The 24,305-nt window shown below is 40.4% G+C and overlaps 1 protein-coding gene across 3 annotated transcripts in view; it reads left to right on the top strand.

Moving 5' to 3' along the window:
* tmeff2a (transmembrane protein with EGF-like and two follistatin-like domains 2a) overlaps positions 1-24,305 on the top strand; it is a 94,740-nt gene that overhangs the window by 61,786 nt on the left and 8,649 nt on the right. For 2 of the 3 annotated variants that reach the window (XR_006924967.1, XM_046844122.1), the window contains exon 5: positions 14,332-14,428. Coding sequence is in view for 1 of the 3 variants with exons in the window: in XM_046844122.1 (XP_046700078.1) it covers positions 14,332-14,428 (97 nt within the window). In the remaining 2 variants the exon portion in view is untranslated. Of the gene's footprint in view, positions 1-14,328; positions 14,429-24,305 lie in introns of all 3 variants that reach the window. The other variant, XR_006924966.1, reaches the window with a different exon arrangement.

Here is a 24,305-nt window from a genome sequence, read left to right as displayed (position 1 = left end):
TGTCCTTTAGAAGGGAATATTGTAAAACTGGCATTAAAAATCTTAGAACCACATGTGCTGTTCGTGGTTGCACTTATAACCAGATCAAGTTTAATTTGTGGCTTAAAGAACTGCCTACATGTAAGAGCACAGGTTTCATCATAGGGGTAGGTTTTGGTTTAGCAGACTCATTTTTAGATGTCATTAATGACAGCTTTTCTAAAATTATGTCCTATTCCTAAAATAAGAAATATCGCCTTGCTTACAGTATCGCAACACATCGTATCGCAACCGCATTGCGATATGTATCGTATCGCCCGATTCTTACCAATACACAGCCCCTAGAGGTTAAGGAATTGAACTTCGGATCCAAAAGTCGCCAAGGTGCCACTCCGTCCGCTCCACTTTGGATAGAACGTCCACAGGAACACATGCCTCCGGTTAATGCTCGCAACTCGAGCTCAAGAACGACAGAACAAAGATGTTTTTACACAGACACAAGTTAACAAACACCTTTTTTTTTCCTTCGACTCTTTGAAAGTCTTCGGTCAAGAATACCGGGTCAACCGAGCGGAGCGAACGCGACTACCGAAGGGAATAAACGATAATGAGCTACTTCATTATGCTGAAAGCGTTGTCTTTCAATCTCTCATTAAAGCACTGTTTGCTGCTTTTAATTACAGTCCAGAACTTTAAAGACACTTACCTGAGACTGCTGCATGAGGTGAAATAACCTCATTATTTCAGTTTACAGGGCAGACATTTCCATTTATCACCTTTCTTTTTTCTTTGCGAGCCCCTTTTATCAACTCGCTCTACCTTTTCCAAACGACATATAAAACGTCTGTTACGTAATCAAAAGGCAGTGGTTACATTATTGCAAACGGTGTCATAGTTTAATTGTGGTGATTAATCGTTGCATTGCCTTTACCGACGCACCTCTATGGATTCGTCTGCACTTCATTAATCCTAATTACCGCACGCCAGAATCCGTTTAGCGTTCCCAGCCAGAGTTCCATCGCCAGGGCCAATTATAATTTAATGCCCTTAGATTTTCCATAATCGATACCGAGTTGCGAGTGGGAGCCAATTACGACGGTTCCCAAGCCGTGATTTGTACCATGTTACTTTTCTGAACGCTTTTATTTATTCACCGATCGAGCCGCTGCGCTCCGAATATATCTGGGCGTCTGAACGACTAGCGAACATCGAGCTTGCACCATTATCGTAACACCCTCGTCTGCTGTTACCAGGGAGAATTAATGGCCTCGCCAGCTCCTCCAGGTCCTCCAGGCACGGACTTTCCTGGCTCGCTCGATCACCATGGAAATGCGGTTAGGGGTCCGAGACAGTGGCGCTAATTTAATCTCTGGCCGTTACGGCTGCGATGATATAGGAGGCCCCAAACATGCGCACGAATATTTATTTTTTTTATTTACTATTTTAACCTCAGGGATCTTGGTATACGATTTTCATCCTGCAACAAGGTGTTTTAAAAGTAGATCTTATACAGCGAGTTTGTCTGGTGCATCCGATAACGTGGAGACCAGAGCGCAAAAGTGCAAACGTTGTGCAGAGCGTAAAAAAACTATTTGATTAATGCAATAGGTGACATCAGCAGGCGCTTTCTGGAGTGCGGTTCAATCAGTGCCATTTAGGTCTTTTTTTTTTTTTCATGAGAGCAGTTCTGCGTCGTGCTCTCTTGCATCACTCCGATAGGTTTTGTGTGTGTGTGTGTGTGTGTGTGTGTGTGTGTGTGTGTGTGTGTGTGTGCGCGAAATTAGATTTTTAACGCTCGGTACTTAACAGACCGCAGTCTAAAGCAGATCAAAGGGGAACTGGAAAAAGTGAGTCAGAGAAGATTTATATATTTATTTTGCACGCTGCTCTGGGCCGCATCTTATCGCTGCGTGTTCAGGGGATGAGAGAATTACGCAATCCAGATGCAAAGCCGTTTTTTTTTTGGTTGGTTCTTTTTTTTTTTGGTTTGTTTAGGTTTTTGTATTCAAATCCAACCTCGTTTCGCTCAACAGACACGGCACCTCGACGAAAGCACTCGGCGAACGCGGGCGCAAAATTTCGGATCGATACCCCCGAAAGCAAGGGATTTTTTTCACTTTTTTAATTACTTGATCATCTCTTTTTTTTCACCGACATGGCCTTTTGGATGTATTTTCCTTGTAAAGAGAGAGAGAGAGAGAGAGAGAGAGAGAGAGAGAGAGAGAAAACACAATCGTTTCATGTCAGCTCATTCGCTATTCTCCCCCAACTTCATCAAATGCCCCCTAGAGTTATTAATACAGTCGGGGCCAGCGTTGATGAAATGTAAATCTGTCAGATTGGGTGGGATGTAAATGAAATGAAACAAAAGAGAGAGGGAGCGACGGGTCGCAGAGCTCCTCGGTCTGCCGCGGCTCACAAAAGGACGTACTGTATTAATATGGGTTACCCTTGGGCCAGAAGAGGATTTCGATTATATTTTGGAAAATATAAAATAATGACTTGGGCAGATTGGAGAGGGCAAGGAGGGGAATGTGAAACTGCGTACCAGGCGTATAAAGATGAGCTCGGTGCATTAATGGAAGGTTTAAACCCAGATTACTGCCATAGTGAAAGACAGGTGCCATTTTGATTGGCAAGACGAAATGGACTCAAGGGCAAGAGACAAAAAGAAAAGGGAGTTGACATAGAGTGGGTGAAGAGGTGGGAAAAAAATGTCTTTATTATATATGTGTTTACATATTCAAGACATTTAATTTCATACAAATATTTTGAGACATTTCAGAGTATCAAAGTTTGAACCGGAATTTTTTATTTTATCGATCTTACAACGGTGATAGCGGTAGGACAAAATAAAAAAAATAATAATTTGCACGGCAGGCAAATGTAGCCGCATATGCTCCGCCCTCCACTCGTGAACCAGCGCCTGCTGCCACATACATACATAATGTAAAGTTTCTATATTACGACAATTGCACTATATTGCTAAATTATGTATTGTTAAATTCTAAACAAATTACAGTATACTACCCCATACTGATCACCAATCGTTAAGGCTCCTAGGTCATGTCTCGATTTATGATATTTTGAAGTTACGATCGGGTTTATTGGCGCGTATCTCCATCATAAGTTAGGGATTTTTAAAACGGACACTTGCGACATTTCCAACAAACACTCAAAACCGTTCATAAGCTCCGAACGCCACCTCGTATCTGGAAATCGCCAATGTACACTAGCAAAGCACCCTACTCAGCCCACCTGATTTAATAACAGGATGTCCAAATGCAATTTGCAGCTCAGTTGTTGAATATCCTCTCCTGCCGGGAACAGACTTAGTTTCAGAAATTAACCTGTATTGATTTCCATAAGCAAGCCTTTGAGAAACTCTTAGGATTAATGCAAACTCTTAGGATTAAAAGAGATGCCTGGGTAGAACCTGGAGCACAAATAACACCAATTTCTATAAAATTGTACATGTTTTGCAAGTATTTTAGGGTTGGGACAGGTTTCATTTATTTATTAAATTTGGCAGACGCTCTTATCTAGAGCAACTTAAATCTCTTGCGTTCATACAGCAGTTTTTGAGTTGGGGGCCTTGCTCAGGGGCCCATTGGTGGCAGACTGGCAGGTTGGGATATCTATACTTCAGATCCAAAGTTTAATGCCTTTACCACTGAGCTACCATCTCCCATTCATACCATTTGTAAATTTTTCCTTCTACGCACAGAACCACGGCAAGGATATTTTAGACCTCGTTTGACTTTGGCCCAGCTTCACTTTACAAAACTCTGAGCTCTAAGCAAATATTGCCCTCCAGACAGTAATTGTGCGAATCCAGTATATGATAAGCTTTCACCGCCACTCTAATGTAAACACACACTATATCCAAAAGGTCATGATACACAGTGAGGGAAGAAGTCACTGGCAAATTGGCAACACTAGGATTTTCATTCAGCTTAATATAATTTTGTTTGACTTGTATAGCGCTGTAGATGTTGTCACAAAGCAGTTTTGCAGAAAAAAAGAAGAACATAATTGTTTTAATTTATAAATCTGCACTTATCCTTAATACCCAAACCAGAGGTGATAGTGACAATGTCGAAGTCAAGTAGGCTTTATTGTCATTCAAACCATATAAAGAGTAGTACACAGTAAACACGAAGCTCAGAGGTTAAGATGTTGCTCAGTGGTTAAAATGTTGGCGTTCTGATCAGAAGGTCATGAGTTTAATTATGAGCACCAACAGGCAACCATTACAATTTCTCATTTATACAACTGAGCTGTTGAGGGTTTAAGGCCATGCTAAAAAATAAACAAGAAGTGGCAGCTTGGCACTGCTGGGATTTGCACTCATGACCTTCTGTTCAGTCCAGCATCTGTGTACCGCACTGGATATATGGTTAAAATGATAATAACACCTACTTGACATGACTTGTCTTGAGGGGAAGTGGTAGCTCAGTGGTTAAGACATTGGCCTTAGGATCAGACGGTTGTGAATTTAAATCCCAGCACCACCAAGCTGCCACTGGGCAAAGCCCTTAATCCTTAACTGCTCAGAAAATAATTGTCACTCTAGATCAGTGTCTGCTAAATGCTGTATATGAGTAAATGAATGAAATGAGCTACCACCTGCCAAACACGGAAAGCAGAAAAGCTTCTCAAAATGTACGAAACAAGAGCAGAGGACCAAATCCTTTGTGTAGTTCACCCAGGAACCTGACGTAGAGGTTTTAGAGATGGGACACACTTCACTTATAGTCTTTTTCCAGTCATCAGCCGTCCGGTTCCGATGACCGAACCGTGCAAAATAAAGCCCCCGGATTCCTTGCGATAAAAGTTCCATTTACGAATTTGCCAAAACGATTGCAGTCGTGTTAACACAACACCATCTATAGCACATTCCTCTTCCTGACTGATCAGTGAAGGTTTATCCAAACGGATTCCATGAAGATTTCTTTCTGTAATCTGTAGTTTGTGCGCCACATGTGCATCTCCGCCTCGCAAACAGCAATTCATCAAACTGCGTGCGACTAAAAAAAAAAACAAAAATAAATCTGGAGTACCCACAACCCTGAATCCTCCAAATTACTGTTGCGAGCGCAGCCCGAAGTCCCCGGGGTTAGGAGGCACGGCGGTTTTGAAATGTAAACATCTGAAGAGCTTGTTTGTTTATATACAGAGCTTTGACTGCTGAAAGGCTCATTTACCCTGGGATGTGTCTGCAAACTCCCCTGGGCTCTTGCAGTTTGTGTGCTAGCAGGAAGAAAAAAGTGCGTACAGGAGTAAAATGGGGCTCCACTGGGCTGTTGAATGTTTGTTTTTTTACCGGAAAAAACCCTCTGTTTACTTGCAGTCGAGGCAGCAGGGCTGAAACTAACAACCAGCTGCATTTGGTCCTAGATGTTCAGGTAGGACTTGTTATTTTGAAATGAAATCAAACCGGCTACATGTTCGGGTACCTTAGGCCTTAGGCATCTCGCACTTGTACTGCTGACTCATGCAGGTTTGTACCGACAAGCAATTAAAAACAAACGGATCACCTAGATCTGCACTTTCCCGAGTTCCATTTCATGTCCAAACTTTCTCATTTGATCCGACTCGGCTGTACTGTGTTCGATTCCACATTTTTGCTGTAATTACTCTATGATGTGAATTTTACCAACAGGGAAAACGGGAGCTATAACTTTGCCACGAAAGGTCGCGTTTTATTAATTGAACAACTCCCAGGAACAACTCGACGGTTCGTTCATTTTGAAAGAGTCTTTAATGTGACTCGAGTCATCTCAAAGAGCAATTCGTTCATTTTCTACTGAACACGAATGAGCAAAGCAATCTTTGATTTCTTTGTTCTTTTATCACATGACTCTCATATATGCTATGCAGTGCATTACACAGGAAACAGAATTGAGATGACTGGTAATAATCATCCGTTCTTTTGTCAATTGATTCAATGGTTTAGGGTTTTTTTGGTCAAAAAAGAAGGAAGAAAAGTATCGAAAGTTCTATGATCTCTATAGAAAGCGATGTTAAAATGCAGCCTTTTCCTTCCCCATCAGGCAGAGGTTCCTTCTTGAACATCTCAATCCATTGATTGGTGTGTGTCTTGCAGTGGAAAAAAAAAATAACTTGGAGGGTAATATAGCCTAGCTTAGCTGTTAAAGACCTTCAGTCTCTGGCTTTAGCTGAGAGGATTTGTCTTTAGCACCTAGATCTCTTGTTCTCATTTGCTAGCCCAGTGCTGCTGACTTGGACCTCTCCTAAAGCTCAGCCAGCAGGAAGAGTGCAGTGCCAGAAGGATTAGAAGAGCTCAGTAGCAACGACTGGCGCACACAGTGCTGGAACGGCTCGCTTACTCTAGGTCAACTGGAGGACTTTTGCCAGGAAAGCCAAGGAGGATCTGTCCATTAACTGAGGGAGGGATTGGTGCTATTTGGGGCTGAAAGGGACTAATAGTGTGTTTGGCTGATTAGCATTTGACTACAGGAAGAAGGCTAAGAGCGAGCATAGAAGACATAGCTAGACTTTTTCTATAACTTACATAAAATCCAACAAAATCGTTACATTTCTTACAAAAGTTTGTACCGTTTCATCCCAGTTAATGCAACGAGGCGCAAACCGATGCCACGCGGCGATATATAGCGTTAAACCGGAGCAGCTTTTGACCTCTACGGGGATTGGAAAAGTAATTGCAGTCAGCTAAACACTCGAACCCTGAAACCTAATAAAAAATAAACTCTCAGGAGCTTCTCTCTTTTTATTCCTCCGGTTTCGCCTGGCTCTCATTGTTCATTGACCTTTTGATCGCCGCGTGTGTGTTCAAGTCCATAAAACCGGTATAAAACAGAAATCCACGATGTTCCACCTCCCCCTCCAGGGCAAAAAAAGACTAATGTGAGAACTGCAGGAGGAGAGCAGGGCGTCGAGATGGTGTACATTCGGTACAGCCTCGACCGCTCTGCAATCCTCCCAATAAAACCCCCGGTTCTCCATTTTAGCCTGCAGAAAGTGACACTTTATTGACTAGCAATCGACCGCTAGGTGCCGGGGATGGTGTTTCTCTCCATCTATGCCTTTTTCCTCAGATGCCCAGGCTCTTTCATCTCAAAGCATCAAACTTCTTCTCATGTTGACTTTTTTGGGGGGGGTTTTTGGTCACTGTGCTTAAGTCTGCTTTCCTTTTTAACTGTCATCATCGTTTTATTCTGCTAAACTCAATACCAAGACAAAATTTACCACTAGATCTTTCCAATATTGTACCTGACAAAAGATTTATGATCTTGCACACAGTATTCAGAATCAGTTTCGCCCATTTTCCTTTTTACACCCGACCCAACAGACCCAACAGTGTGTTTTGCACCAAGTTTAAATTTTAGCAGCCATGTTGTACCCGAAATGAGGATTTCATTTCCCTCCCTCCCATTTCATTTTCCTACTCTAATCCGTTCGAGGACGCTATCCCAGTTTTAACCTCCTCTCCAGGCTTGGAGTGTTGGCTGTTGTCTGCCATTTTGGAGCACTTTATAAAAACCGAGGAAGAAACGGGCCTCGGGAGCACTCCACGAAATGAGACACCCTCGCTCAGCGGCTCTCTTGTCAACTGCTTGCCGTAATTACATGTGCAAATGGATTATTGGCGGCATCCTCGTGGCGTGTCAGGTGTGGATAGGAAACGAGGCAAAGTGGCCAAAAAACCCGCTTTCCATGAATGTTGCATCTAGTGGGATTGGACCACTTGTGAAGCTCTGACTGGGACAAGAAAGTGGTTTAATGAGTCATCTGTGCTGAGGAATTAGATAGGAGAGCCAGGCTGGAGTGTACTGGTGATGATGAGATCATTGTAGTTGTTCAAGTGTTGTGGAATCGCCACTTTTTTTTTCATTAATTTTTAATATACTTTCTGCTTTAAAGGCTGCATAGAAGTTAAATTTCCTTTTAGACTGGCAATTTTTTTTTACATATTATATATCTTTTTTTCTTAGTTACATTTTGCATAAGTCGATTTCCCAGGCTTCCCATTCAGACTATTAAAATCACTTGAATGTAGCTAAGCACTCAAGGATTCTTCTTGACTAGCTAGAGAGTCTTCAATAGGGTCAATAGATGTGGGCCAAATACACCAGTCCCCACATTTGGAACGGCCCTCTGAACAATGCCAGAGACATATTTAGAACATTCAATTTTGAATATATGTTTTAATCATATCACATGTATTTGATAATAAATTTTGGCTTTCAAACTAAAATTTCCTTTGTTATTAATAGAGGTCGAGGCACCGATAACTGATTGCTGGAACTATCAGCTATCGGCAAAAAAAACATTCCGATTTTCCCGCCTTCCGGTCCGCTGTCATTATGAGAGCGGCCTCTAGAGGTGATTTACTGATGTTATGTGTACTGTTTGTTTTTACACGCGAGACTGTGTGCTGCAGAGAGAGCGCAATATTATATATTTATTATTATTTACAAATTATTAATTATATATTATATTCAATAATTAATAATAATAATAATAATAATAATAATAATAATAATGTGGATATATTATTTCCTGTAGCACATTTTCATGATTCATTAAAAAAAGTTCAGAACTAGTTTACCTCAAGTTTTATGTTTGGTTTTTATATAGTAACCTTCTTAAAAACTAATGGTCGATTAATCGTTTAATCGGCACGTACAATCCAACAACTTGCCTGAGGGAAAATTGGAAATAATAATGTGGATTGAATATGGATTCAGTCGCATGTTATGTTCTTACTGTGAATTATAACGCCATGTAACTAAAGCAATTATTAATTTGCTTTTTATATATATATATATATATATATATATATATATATATATATATATATATATATATATATATATATATATATATATATATATATGTGTCTAGTTATTTATAAAAGTACTGCAAACTTGGTTTCAGTTTTCTCTGGATGGCTTTTATATGAATCCATTAGGCAGCTGCACATCCTGTTACTTTGGTATTTAAACTAAGAAAAACAACAGCAGAAAACACAAAATGTAGAAATGTGAGATAAAATAGAGGTCATGAGATGGTCATTTTTGAGGTTATAAATTATGGCAATTTTTCGTGCAATATTTGTGTTTTCCTATATATATAAAATACATTTGACGAAACACTTGTCTGCTACCCTCAACCCTTCCAAGTGGTCCTCATAATTACATTGGCTTAAAATCTGGTCAATGAGAGAAGCAATTAGACGTATTAGACGTATTAGATAGACTCTACCAACAAAGCCCCAACTGAGGAAAAATCTTTGTGGGAAAACAGGGTTTCATTCATCTTGTAGAGTTCCAGAGACTTGAACAATCGATTTTTGAAGGCAAGCAGTGGCTGAGCAACTTACTGATACACTTGGTGTTGGTTATTCTGTAAATTTTCACCAGTTAATTGTCTTTTCATGGTATAAAGGTGCCAAATTCATGTTCATTAAGGCAAACTACCGTATTTTTCGGACTATAAGCTGCTACTTTTTTCGCACGTTTGAACCCCGCGGCTTAAACAATGAAGCGGCTAATTTATGAATTTTTCCTGGGTTTTTCCTGGTTTCACAAACTTCAAGCCAAAAAACTGAACCCCATAACATTAGACCAATTAAATATTTGAACGGAAATGAAAAAACGCACTTCACCTGTGTTCTGAGCTGCACGGCATCGGGAGAAAAAACGTTTTTTTCCCAAACGCACGACGATGCCAAAACTCCCGAGAGAAATAGTTGTGAAAGAAAGAAGGAAGACAGTGAACAATTACTTTCTTGGCAGGCTACTGTTTAGATACACGCCGTTGTAACGTGTTGAGTCTGGGTGAAGGGAGAGCTCGCTAACTCCAGTTGCAACAGAAATCATATAAGCACAGACAGGATTCCAAAACTCGTGCTTTTTTATTTTTCTTGGCAACAGCGTTACGGGTTAGTCAAAGAAACTTAGAAATGAGCATCAGAAAATATTAAAGACATATTCCTCGGTTTTGCACACATGCAGTAATACCGGAAAAAAGCGGCGGCAGGCTATTCCCAAAATGCAGCTCACTGCTCATAAAGGAGCCACAACATATTTCACCCGTTACACCGTGTAACAGACACTGTCTTTCGTTAAAGCCTGTGTAAAGTTCATTAGTTTCAGTGTAGACATTTATGTTCAAAATAAAAATCTGTCAAATTCAGTGGGTGCGGCTTATATATGGGTTAATAGTTAATAGTCCGGAAATTACAGTAAATGAAAAACCAACAAAATTGCTTATTTGGAATGTTGAGCTTCACGTACATGGGCGTTGGATGAAATCATCTAGAGTTGCAATGGTCTTTAGTTAGACCTGAAGGCCTGCCATCATCTTGTCTGCATCAGCATTGTGTGTTTACCCCTGATCATCATTTTAACATGGTCGCTCCGGATACTCGATTTCGACTGGCTAGAATGTGTTCTCGTTTGTTTTGAAAAATTGTTCTAAATTAGCTAATTGGTCTTATGAGCAATTTTAACCATAGTAACACACAGTTCCAGTTCCATACAGCGTAACGCAGTTGTTGTAAACTTTCCTGAATGATCTAACCAAGCAAAATGAATCTGTTTTTCTAAATCATTTACATGAATTTGCCAAACTAGAAGAAGTGAAAACATTAAAATGAGATATATTATAAAAATAGCCTAATAATTATTAATTAAAAAGTAAATTAGCACTAATACAATGATAAAAACCTAATAAGACACTACAATATTGCCTATAATGCTGCATAAATGTTCCTAGTTGTAATGATTATATAAATCACTGCAAATTTGGGTTCAATTCATCTGCATGGCTTTTATATGGATCCATTATGCAGCACATCCTATTATTTGGCACAAAGAACTAGAAGTACAACAGCAGAAAGGATTTTTATTTCCATATACATGTTAAATGACGAGCCCTGACATTCAAATTTGCCTTCACTCTTTTCTCGTTCTCTTCTTGTATGAAAATGACATTTTCAATCAACTCAGTTATAACAGAGTCAGTCTGAATGCTCGATTCTGATTGGCTGGAAAATTGGTTCTGGTTTGTTTTCATCATTTATGGCGTTTAAGCATTCTTGTGGCTTAAGGGCCTTGACCAAGGGCCCAGCACTGGTGGTGGAATTTGAACTTAGGATCGGAAATCCATCACCATGAGAAATTAATTCAAATTAATAAATGAATGGTATCCAATTGTACCACATTATCTTAGTGTAAGATTTAAAGTGGGCAGAATTCTAGATTCATATATAAATTCAACAAAAAGGAACTTTTGTATTCTTTTAATCCATTTAATCAGATTTGCAAGTCAGACATCAATGACGGCTTTAGCTTTTCATTCACTGTGGTATAAATTTCATGATCATCATTTTTCATAAATGTATGTTAGTGACCTGTAATTTCTTTGGCTAAAACAAACATTAGCATGCAGGTGTTGATGCATCGATTGTTTGCACTTGTGCTGCAACTGAAAAGAAAAAAAAATACACTCTTGCTTTCCTTCTTGTCATGAAGGTCATTTTTTTCCAAACAACACATCCACAAGATAGGTAACACTCATCCATCACGTACGTGACAGACTTTTGCAAAGCTCTATCATCTCTCCCTCTTTGTGCCACTCTCCCTTTCTGTTTTCTTTGGATCACCACATACACATCAGTCTTTTCCATCACAGAAAATCACGTTAATGTTTTATGTTTTACTGATTTGTTTTTGACGAACCCTTTGAAATTCAGGACCGTCTGTCTCGTCTGTCTGTACCGTCTAAACCCCCCAAACCAACCCACACTTGTCTCATTTCTACCAAAGTGTAAATGTAGTAATGACTCGGAATCCGTGCTCATATTACGAGAGCTGAAAGCATCATAAATCATTAAGGTTAAAAGAAATTTCATCATCATCCAAAAAAAAAAACACGTTTAATGGGTATGGTCATTACTAAATATAAACCGTGGAAGCAATTATCTACGGAAAAGCTTTTTTAATCACGAACGAGCATCAAAGAGTGTTGACCTACATGTTAAATGCAGCTTAGCGTAGCCTAGATTGTTCGTTCACAAACCCCTCGACTCTTTATTCTTAAATGGAGCAGCGCGGGATGAGAGCAGCGGGGGGGGGTGGCCGATCGACCACGCTTCTGGTCAGCGGAGATCAATACGAAGAGAGAGCAGCCATCTAGCAGCAAGAAAACAGGGATAATTGTTACAGCTTAACTCTTCCCTCATTTTTCTAGCATTCCCCGCCCTGATTGGCAGCGCACCTATTTTAATTATGCCGAAGTGTAAATTAGACCTTAGGTGGTGGAGTTTTTTTCTTTTTGTCGGACAGGACACCGGATTCGTCGAAGTTTAACGTAGCAAAAGATCGCTTGTGTGTGTGTCTGAGATTGAGCACGGACATATTGATCTCAAACCAGATTTCAAACTGCAGTTGTCATTTTCATCCTGCAGGGTGCATCGCAAACCAATGATATCGAGTCTAGCAAATAACGCCGATATCACAATAGCCAGTTAGAGGCGTTTCTAATAAAACAACGCGCCTAGACTAATCCGGATACAGTTGAAAAATTGCGTTTTCGTCTAAAAATGCTCCAGACTGTCGATTCGCTGTCGTTTGCACGTCCCTGTGCTGCGCACTAGCAAACCTTAAGACTACTTAAGAACTTAAGTAATTTTCTCCTGCCATTTATTTGCTTCCGGGCTCTTTGAAACGCATGACTAAAAATGTGTCATCGTTTTTAAAAGCCTCCATTTTCACAGGCCCTGCTGCACCAGAACTGAAGTATAATGTGGACATGGCCACAGAGTTCTGGGTCAGTTCCAGCTGCAAGGACCTTTCGCCCCGGTTCGGTTTCATCGCGGTGCAACTGCGAGTGGAATGACACTTCGGTGGTTATTTGATTTGGTCGAAGAGATTGACTGCGTGTTATTCGAAACAATCTTTATTTTATTTTCTCTGTTTTTTTTTTTCTTCTGATGGGTGATGGATACTTGCCCTTTTGGCCAGAAAGGACAATCGGAGGTATTTTCAGCCTGGTGGTTATTTCAGTATCGCTTTCATGCCTCTAGATCTTTTTGTTCCCGCTATTGAAAAGAAAGAAAAAAAAAAAAAACACACACACTTGATGCAAGAAGAAAAAGGTGTTTTGGGGAATGTTATTAAAGAAGGTTCATGTCGCTTGTCCTGATACTAAGCCTGGATACAGGCTATGAACATCTCATATTGCAATCGTTGCAAATTCAATTGATGCTTATCTGATTTGGTTAAGAGGTGACATGATATAGGTGTATAGCATGTGTACGTACTGTATACATACAGAATGAGCTCACAGCGTCTGCAGTTTTGTCCCAGGTTTGACCTTGTGACCCGGTGGAGCAGCAGCCCAGGTCGGCATTTCATCAGCAGACAGACACCACGACACGCGAGTCTCGGTTTCCAGCCAGACCAGTGACAAATAATCCTGATTGCGATCAGGGTCTCACTAAAAGTGTTTGCTCTGCCAAATCCTGAAGATGCAACAAGAGCCGGAACAATAACAGCGAGGGTCACAGAAGAACTTTTTCCGAAAGACAAAAGTAAAGAACTTTGTTTAGACAGGTGTCGTGTAAGTCCACGGACGGAGAAGCGCTTCGAAAAGCAAACAAAAGGAGTACTTATCAAGGCTTTAGATCAGTGCTGCAGGCTTTAACAAGGTCTGAGGCTAAAATCCAGGCCTTGAAAAGACTCTTGCTCAGGTAAGACATTTTGTAGACAAGGTCAGACAGAAGGGATTAAGATGGTTCAGTCATTTGCTAAGGAGGAACAAGGGACAAGAGTCCAGACCAAACAAGCATATTTTAGCATCCGAAGAAATAAAGCTTCTTCATATTTACAAACATGACTTCTAAGACAAGAAAAACTCTAATGGAGGGTCAGGATCAGGATTAGACAGTGGTATGGGGGTATGGTGGGGTCAGATAGGTGCCAATCCTTCATAAAGAAAACACAATTTAAATTCCACAGCTTGCAAGATTGCTTTTCTTTCTGCTTTTCCATCCGTTGACGTGGGCCAATATGCCCTTAAGCTCCAGCCACTCGCAGAGGAAGCCACCGTCCGAGCAACGAGTCCGAACTCATCAGGAAGAAATGAGCAGAGAGGCTAGAAAAAGATCAGTGGGGGATTTCAAGCAGGCTCAAGATGGCAGCGAGAGACAAAGAGGGAATTGGAATTGCGCCTTGCCGTATCCCCTTTATCCTTTTTTCACCTCGCTTGTGAAAGTCCTCCCATCACTTTCCTGGTAATTATTACCTCTATTCGAATCCATAAAAAATTGCCTCTCGTCCTCTGTGTGTGCCTCAGCAGGGAACGAGGGCTCAGCTGAGAATGGACAGAAGGAGACGTCCACCTGCGATATCTGCCAGTTCGGGGCCGAGTGTGACGTGGACGCCGAGGATGTATGGTGAGTCCAGAAAAGCTAAAAATCTTTCGTTCTGTGGATGGTGTGATTGATAGCGATTGTTTTTTACATGAATAAGCCACAATGGTATTTTTCTCTGGTTTCCTTCATAGGGTTGGTTACAACACACTTTCGAAAGCTTTCCAAATAAAACGATGTAATCAAAGCCTTTACACTTGTTTGTCTGTGGCCAAACTTTATCTCTGCTTTGCTCAGCTCACACTGTACATGCCATCACACTATACAATAATACATTGATTGTGTATAACGATCTGGAGAGCTCTTGGGCTCAGCTAAGAAGAAATGATCTGAAGAAGCTGGTTGAATATGCAAAGTAAGTGTAAGTAAGTGTCAGTAACCCATGCTAGTCGTCTAGTGTTAGGGGCCCAAGCTAGTGTTATAATGTTAGTAGCACAATCAAGCATTATAGTGTTTGTAGGCCAAGCAAGTGGTCTAGTGTTGGTAGTTTGGTGTTAGAAGTCCAAGCATGAGATCTAGTATTAGTAGTTTGGTGGAAGTGTTCTACCGTTAGGTGTTAGTATTACAAGCTAGTGTTCTATTGTTAGTAGTTTAGTGCTAATAGCCCAAGGAAGTGTTCTAGTGTTAGCAACATCAGTGTTCTGATGTTGGTAGTTTAGTGTTAGCAGTCCAAACTATTGTTTTAGTGTTAGTTGTCCAAGCTAATGTTCTGATGATAGTAGTGTAACAGGCTTTATTTAATTCTGTTATGCATTTTTCCACCCAGAATAAGTAATTGTTTAGGCAAACTATGCACAAATAGTAGTCTGGTTTTAGTAGCCCAACCTAGTGTTATAGTATTAGTAGAACAAGCTAGTATTTTAGTGTTAGTAGCCCAAGCTAATATTCTAATGTTAGTATTCCAAGCTAATGCTTTAGTGTTTGTAGTCCAAGCTAGTGTTCTAATGTTAGTATACTACACTAGAGGACTAGTTTTAGTAGTTTAGTCTTAGTAGCCCAAGCAACTGGTCTAGTGTCAGTAGCCCAAGCTAGTTTGTAGTTTCGTGTAGTTCGTATTGCTAGTGTTGATCTGTGAAAAGCTAATAAACAATGTGAATGCATGATGCAACAGTGTGACCCCTGATTACAAATTGGAAACTAATTGTAATATTATCTGACTACATTTGACAGAGTCTTGTGTTAAGAACACTTCACAGATTTGTGCATACCCTAGATATGCAGATTTTTTTGCAAAATCCTCCATTATTCCGGAATAATCTATAATTGAATCTGTAGAGTTCTGAAATTTTACTGTTCAGGTGCAAAGGCGACAAAATGATATTCCTCATCCTAGCATCGTAGCAAGTAAAAATGAAAGACTGGAAAAGATGGGTTTTTTCCCCAAGCAGAAAAAGTTTAGTCAGGCAACTCAGGTACTAAGCCAAACAATGGATCTATTTAATTGGTTGGACTCCAAGGGCACCAAGAGGTTTTTCAAGTACTCAGGACAATTTGCTCCTTTCTACCATTAGCCCCCTGATTTGATATGACACAGCAGGGCATGCAGTCTGCTGGCTGACAAATAAACTTGTTGTGCTTAAGTAGCCAATGGGCAAAGCCCAGGACAATAAGGACTGCAGTTCTGAGCAGCACCTTATCATTGACTCATAAAAAATATGCAGCAAACATGAAAAGAATATCATGAAAATGGTCCAAAATTCTGTTTGCCAAGTTTATTTTTAGCATATTATTTTTGGGGACTTTTCTTTTTCCCCCTTTTCTGTGCCAAAATTGGCCATAAATGGCGCTTTGGAACTCGAAGCATTTGTGACGTGAAGCGTATGATTGATTAGCCGACGTATTCCGTGGCACGCAGGAACGAGGGAGATAATGACAGTTTTATCTCCGTTAATGGAGCCGGCTTCGGAGCTACATCATCAAGAGCTCATTGACATTCAGCAGGTTTCGCAGGGAACCCTTGTCTCGCAACAGCAGGCAATCAGCACAATCAAGCCCTATAGAGGTCATCAGACATTCCGCTATGCTAACAAAACTTGTCAGTGGAATTTTTTTTTTTTACAACTAATTATTTTGATAGTTAAACCAACTGATTTGTATTCAGCCTCCAGTTTTGGAAATTGATCAGCTCGACAGTTTGTATAACAAAATGAAATGGATTGACGTGCTTTTAAAAAAAAATAATTTCAGATCGTAACACAGTAATCCTGCTGTCTGCTGTTAGAGCACTGCTGCTTCTCTGTTCTTTAATCAAGGAAGGTGTGTGTGCGTTTGGGTGCTTTGCCTAAACACTAGACACACCAAACCAATTTGGAGTTCCAACAGAACTAGCGCAAAATAATTATTCGGTGTTCGTTGACGTTCAGGGATTTAGACCAGTTTCTGAATGGCATCTCTGTGATGTCTGAAGTTCGATAGCATTTTCATCGTAGGCAATAACAGTAGGGTTTGGATGGACTACACTGACCAGACACAACATCATGACCTTATATCATTATGAGTGGTGAAGTAAATAACACTGATTATCTCTTCATCATGGCACCTGTTAATGGGTGGGATTTATTAGACAGCAAGTAAAAAAAAAAATTTCAAAGTTGATGTGTTAGAAGCAGGACAAATGGAAGGATTTGAACGATTTTGATCGGCTAGAACATCTATAAAACTGCAGCTCTTGTAGACTGTTCCCAGTCTGCAGTGGTCAGTATTTATCAAAAGCTGTCTAAGGAAGGAACAGTGGTGAACCACTGAAGAACACCTTTAGTAAGTATTTCAGCTGAATGTCTGAAAAAATTCAGGTACCAAGCTGACCAATGGATTTGTCTAATTGGTTGGAGTCCAAGATTACCAACAGATTTTCCAATTACTAGGGAGACAATCTGCTCCAATCTGCCATTAGCCCCCTGATTTAATATGACAGAGCAGGGCATGCTGTCTGCAAGCTGGCTGACAAACAAACTTGCTTAAGTAGCCAATGGCCAACACCAAGGACAGTTTTGGGGGTTTTGACCTGAAGACAGTAGCACTGATTGTTAGTGCCTTGCTCAGGGGCCCAAGTGAATCATCTTGGCGATACCGAGGCTTGAACCTCCAACCTTCCAATCAGTAAACCAGAGAATAGCTACCGGGTTACCACTTCCTACTTGTCTTTCAAGAAGGATAAAAACAGAGTTTCCAGACTTTGGACAGGCACTGTGTAAATCTTTTAAATGCATAGTGTGACTATGATATTTGAAGCCATTTTTAAATAACTACTCTACTTTTGCCTCATTCAAACCAACCACCTGCATGTCATTCTTCACCACATCTATCGTCTTCCTCCTTGGCCTTCCTCTTTTTCTCCAACCTGGTGGCTCCATCCTCGGCATTCTTCTAACCCGTGATATACCCCATTATATACCCCGTGTCCCTCCTCTGCACATGACCGAAACATCTGAAGCACCACCTATCTAAACTCGTCTACTTATTTCTATCAAAAAATTTTAATCCTGTCCATCCTCGGCACTTCTTTCTTTTTTTCTTTTCCTTTTTTCCTTCCATCTTTCTTTCTTTACTCCCTTTCTTCCTTCCTCCCCTCCATTCATCCGTTCATCCACCTGTTTATTTATTTATTTAGCCCTTGTTATATTCATTTTTATTGTCATATATGGACACCTGACCATATACTTCTCTGCACGTGATCGAATTGTCTCAATTGTGCCTCCTACACCACGTCTTCAAAACGTCCCACCTGCACGGCCCCTCTAATAAACTCATTTCTAATCCCTCGTCCCTCCCGATGAAAATCTTCGACCTTCAGCTCCAAATTCTCCAATACAACGCAACCTGTTTCAAACAAATAAATAAATAATTGCAGATGAAAATTTTTTTTTGTGGCAAACAAAAGCTTAAAAAATTATGAAACGTCGCCTCAATATCACGTAGTCGTGTGAAGTCTCAATACAGCCAACAAAAGCGTCTTATTTCCACCGAATAATCGCTCGGTCACGTCCCGATAAAGTCTACTTCAAAGTTCAAAGCTATGCAGAACAGCTCATTAAAGGATTCCTAATAGAAAATTCCAGATGATGAATACGGAGCATTATCAACGGCAGCACAGCCAGTGGGAATTCTTTTTTTTTTTTTTTCGAAATAAGGGAAGGATGTGGATTCGGACCGACACCTTCTTCTTTATTAGGCCATTAGGGAAACTTCTGAGTGTTCTCTGATAAGGCTGTTGGCTCGGTCGAGCCGTTTATTTATTTATTTATTTTTTTCCCCCGAACACGGCAGCGAGGGAGAGGAGCGTTTATGGGTAATGGAAATGGGCACATTTTTAGACACCCTCCACCCCCCTTTTACCCAGCAGCCTCTCCGCTCAAAAGCTCTCTTAGGGGAATTACATGTTGGCCTTGGCTACGATTTAAACTGTTATAAAATTAAACCACAAGCAACAGCATGAGAGCAGAGATATAACGTCTCACCGGAATGAGGCAGTCCCTCTTTCCCTCTTTACCTCCCTCCTTAAGTCTCTCTCACTCGTTCGGTGATCGCCAGATTCCACTTGCTTATTCCGCATCCGTAGGGACGCTCCCGGACTGCTTAGGATGACTCACTCATCTTTCTTTTCCTCATTGTCTCTTTCTCTTCTCTCCCTCTGTCTGCCTCTTTCCCATTTCCCTTGTCCTTTTCATCACTTTTTCTTCATTACCCTCTTGATTTCAGTCTCTACCTCCACCATTTTCAGTTGTTTTTGTGTCCTGCTTTGTCCACCTATATATATATATATATATATATATATATATATATTTATTTATTTATTTTTATTTTTTCCTTTCTCTCCGTGTCCTTTGTCTTTCTCGGCCCCAATTCCTTCATCATTTCTTATTTTCTCGTTATTAACTTTTCCATTTCTCTTTCCCTCCCATATGTCATTGAAGTTGTTCTTGTGTCCTATTCTATAAACCCATTTTTCTCTGATGTCTCTCTTTCTTTCTCTCACTTATTCTTCCCTCTCTCTCTCTCTCTCTCTCTCTCTCTCTCCTCAAATGATTAGTTGTCCGTGTATGGTCCCATTTCTTTCTTTCTTTCTTTCTTTCTTTCTTTCTTTCTTTCTTTCTTTCTTTCTTTCTATTCATTTCTCTCTCTCCCCTCTCCATGCTTTTAGTTGTTTTTCTGGTGTACACTATCTGCTCATTTTCTCATCCCCCCAACTCTTTCTTCCTCGGCGTGCCCTACGACAGGATTACAGCAGGAAACAATGGAACGAGGGATTAGAAATGAAATCGATGCTCTGAGCTGCAGTAATAATGTTTTATGTGTGTGTTCACACACAGCTCGAGCCTCGTGACAAGCGCTGTGTAAGACAAACCAGACTTTGTTTACAAAGATGGCACCAGTCAGATAGTGAGTATTTGTGTTTTGTATGCATGAGTGTTTTTGTGTGTGTCTGTGTGTGTGTGTGTGTGTGTGTGTAAGTGGCTGTAGAAGGGAAGGTGGACCAACAGGAAGCCTGCTGGCGAAGTTTAGATAACAGGGAAACCACATGGCTCTTACAAATCAATAAGACATATTCGCTCACTCAAGCAGATAAAAACACACACACACACACACACACACACACACACACACACACACACACACACACACACACACAGATAAAACTGCTACACGAAATCCTTGAATCACCAGGAAAATGTCACTAAAAATGCCCGCTATGAATTTCTTTGCCCTCACGTGTTTAAGTAAAAGAGAGAAAAAGAAATTTTGTGTGTGTGTGTGTGTGTGTGTGTGTGTGTGTGTGTTGTTGACGCAGTGCAGTTGCAGTAGCACTAGTGTTTCGAGAAAGTGAGAGGCAGCATTAAATATTAACACTCCAGACACATTATCCTTTATGACCACCACAGACGGTCACTCTGGAGAGTCTCCTAGCCGTGTGTGTGTGTGTGTGTGTGTGTGTGTGTGTGTGTGTGTTAGCTGAAACCGTTTATGCTGTGTCTCAACTTTGATTTTTTTTTTTGCCAGTGTATATGCCTTCAGTACAAAAATAGAGTGTTGGGAAACCGCGTAAAATGAAATACTACAGGCTGCAGTTACAGACATAACAGTCTCTCAGACTGGCGCAGAAAACTAAAAACATGCATTAAACAGCCAATGTGTTGCCATTGGAAAGAAGGAAATGGGTTGGAGCTGACTGGAAGTCCACTGTTATACAAATTAGCACTCTTTATAGCAGGAAAACAGTTCAAAATACAGCAAATAAAATCAATCGGAAGAAAAATCACCTCAGGTTTTACCAGTGGTGGACAGTAACGAAGTTAACAAGTACTTAAGTAGCTTTTTTGCGTATCTGTACTTTACTGAAGTATTTCCATTTGGGGAGATTTTTACTTTAACTGCGTAACAATTAAAGTCAAATATCAAATGGGGTAGTATAGTGTAATTTGGTCATTTATATTGCAAACATCCTGGCAGCGTCCCGAAGTATCATAGCGCATATACGCTGCTACGTTTGCCTGCCGCGTGAAACTTCAAACATTTTTACAATTTTGTTGCATCGCTATCCTCATTGTGAAAACGAAAAAATCCTAAGTTGAACCATCGTTCCACGGGGACTACCCGTTTATCCTTATTTAATGTACTGTTACAATTTGTGATGCTGATATGATTAAGGAATCTCTATGACAAGCTGGTTCACAAAATCGCAAGTATGCTAACGTTTTTCTTTTGGACCATTGCTAACTTTTACTCAGTTTTGCATCTTACGTGTCACGCGTTCGAAGTGAAGTCGGATGCAAGTGCCGGAAACATGTAATAGCGGCACCATAGGAGCCGTGAATGAAGTCATGGACAATAACAAACATGGAGAAACGGCCAAATAAAGGACAAGGAGGACTTTATCATTCTTGAGAACGCTAACGTCGGCAATAGTAGTAGCTTCACAGCTATTGATTCACATTGCTGATACACTATCTGTCTTCCACTTTTTTTTTGGATGTCCAAGTTTGCCTGAATACACTTTTTGACACGCTAGTGGGAAAAAAAACTAAATGAATAGCTTTCATCTGTTTTCATGGGTGTACATGTTTTTTTGTAGTCAATGAGCATTATGCAAATTTGCTCCGGATGAGTTTTTTTGAGTTACAGTATATTAAAAGAAATGACAGATTTATAATTAGAATGTCACACAGGCCGGCCCTGTTCATCGAAAAGCGTTCAGGGACGGCGACTTTCTGTAAACCCGTCGTTCGGGAGACGTTTTTGCTGAGCTTACAGGTTCTCTTGGTCTACATCCAAAAAACCCGCACATCGCAGAACGAAAGCGGGCGGCTGCGTAGATTTCCTGTAGGCACCGTAAGCTATTAACTTGAATCGCATGAGATTTAACGCATTCCGCGTCAGCTAAAAACTTATAGTTAACTTAACAATACCATTTCTGGAGCACTTGATGGCTAAGGGATGGGAGGCAGACAAGAGGTTACCAACAAGAGTCGGATTTATTTGGCATTTAATGCACGTTTATTTCTTTCCCAAGCTCTCGTTTCACCATCTTATACCTCTTCATTGCTCACTGCAATAGAGGACACCCGTTATTAAAATGATGGACAGGTGTGTTATCCTTACCACTCAGTTTCTCCATCACTACCCTGCATTCTTAAACCGGGATTCGAGTTCACCCTGCTTTCACACCATGTATACATAACTATTAATAAGCTACACGTCTGTACAGATACTGTATATATATATTATATATTTTGTCGCACACACACACACACACACAACTTGGTAAAAATCTTCCTGCCTGTTCCTCGTGCCCCCTTTTTTTTCCAGTCTCTTTTACACCCACACACATGCACACACATCTAAGCCCTCATTACATGCTCACTAATGAAGGCTTGTGTGAATAAGAACAGCCGTCAGAACAAGTGTTGGGACCTCAAAGCCAGCAGAACTCATAAGCCACTACTCCCCGCTAATCCTCCTGGCCTCAGCCGATGACCTCATCACAGCTCCATTACACCATTTTATCCCCGTTCAATTCATGTCCACTTCTGTCCATTAACGCGAGTTATGTAGCCAAATATTTTTACGTTACGACCCTTTATGTGAGCAAATATCGCGCTTGGGGCCGAAATTGCAGGGGGGGCCGGAGGTTAGGGGCGTGGGGATTGGTGGTCGATGCCGTTTTTAAAACCCAGCGGAGTTACAAGCGACACATTACCTTTAGCTGAATCCGAAAATGGCACGCTAATGGACATTAAAGCACTATGTGGCGTGTAGAAGCCATTATTTCACACCCTGTGTGTAGTGGGATTCATTTCAGTGCTTGCTAATGCAGGCGGTATGGGGTGGGAAAGAGTGGGGAGGGGGGTGGCGAAGGGACGTGTTGGGTAAGCCATGTATTTTACTGTTGTACTCCGTCCAAGAAAACGCTAACCTAAACAGTTTCACAAACGGAAGCCGAGGCTTTCGAAGGCTTCGCTGTTTACTGGCATCGCCACGCTCACTGGCGGATTTTTATTCAGACGTGCGAACAAGTAGGCTCGATGACTAATACACATTTATAGACACTGGTGCGTGGGAGGGTACGGCTGAAATATTAACCGTTTACGTGTCGCTGTTTCTGCTGTTTGATGCTCTATTGAAAGCCTGTGGCTAATTTCAAACCATAGTCACAATCACAGGTGGAGTTTATTAGCACAAATTAGACTGGGAATTTATTATAGAACAGCATGTCGATATCTAGTAATAGTTACAGTTTATGTCATGGAATGTCCTCTAAACTAGCGTTCCCCAAATATTATTGCATCACTAGGGGGATTGTATGTTGTCATGTGCAATAAATAAACAATAATATATATATATATATATATATATATATATATATATATATATATATATATATATATATATATATATATATATATATATAAATATATATATATATATAAATGAAAAATTCTACATATTATAGGATAATTATGTATAATGATACATTTTAATAAATAAATAAACATATACATATTTAATTACATATATAATAAAAATGTTTACCATTTCATTGAGCTACATTTATCGAAGCATAGTACAAAAACATGTCTCAAACAAGGTGTGATACAAGGTGGAATCAAAAAAGTTTCAAGACTAATGGTGCTATTCTGACCACGTCTGCGATTTCATCAGCAAGTTGGAACAAAGAGCAAATGGGCACGTGTGCTTCTAGAGCAGAAAAACATAGCTGGAAGACGACGAGAGCTTGTGCTCAACCCCCGAAAATGTCGAAACCATTCAACAACTTGTACATGATGATAGTCGGAGAACAATCCACATGATCTCACTTCTGCACCCACCCTACTCGCCAGATTTGACTCCTGCGGACTTCGCCCTCTGCCCGAAGATGAAGACACCAGCTCAAATCTCGCAGTTTTTACACCATTCTGATCCAAATGTCGTCCAAATGTCGAATCAGCCACCACTAGTTGTCACAAACAACTACAGAATTTGTTGACGTTTTTGTCCACTTATTTAAGTCGTCAAGTCAACGTTACTACATTTAACAGCATTGAGCTACAACACAACATAACGCTAAATAAAGTGCATCGAGTGCAACCGAGTGCAAACGAAAACCAGTGCAGATAGACAACGCAAGACTGTGTGGGACGCATAACACAAAATACAAAATATTCACCTCATACACACCTGTTAGCCTGTGCTAATACATGATCACACACACACACACACACACACACACACTATATTCACCACTGGATTGCTCATTAGGGATAAACGTACAATTATGTTATGCAAAATGATTAAATTATACAAACTCGCACGTCCTTTTGTAATTAAAGCTGCTGTAATGACGATTGTGAAAAGCGCTCTACAAATCTATTTCAATCGAACTGAATTGAATTATAGGCAAAGAGAA

Source organism: Silurus meridionalis, chromosome 3 (genome assembly GCF_014805685.1).
Source record: "Silurus meridionalis isolate SWU-2019-XX chromosome 3, ASM1480568v1, whole genome shotgun sequence".
Classification (NCBI taxonomy): Eukaryota; Metazoa; Chordata; class Actinopteri; order Siluriformes; family Siluridae; genus Silurus; species Silurus meridionalis.
Note: the sequence above shows the minus strand (reverse complement) of the source record. Positions and strands in the feature narration are given on the sequence as shown.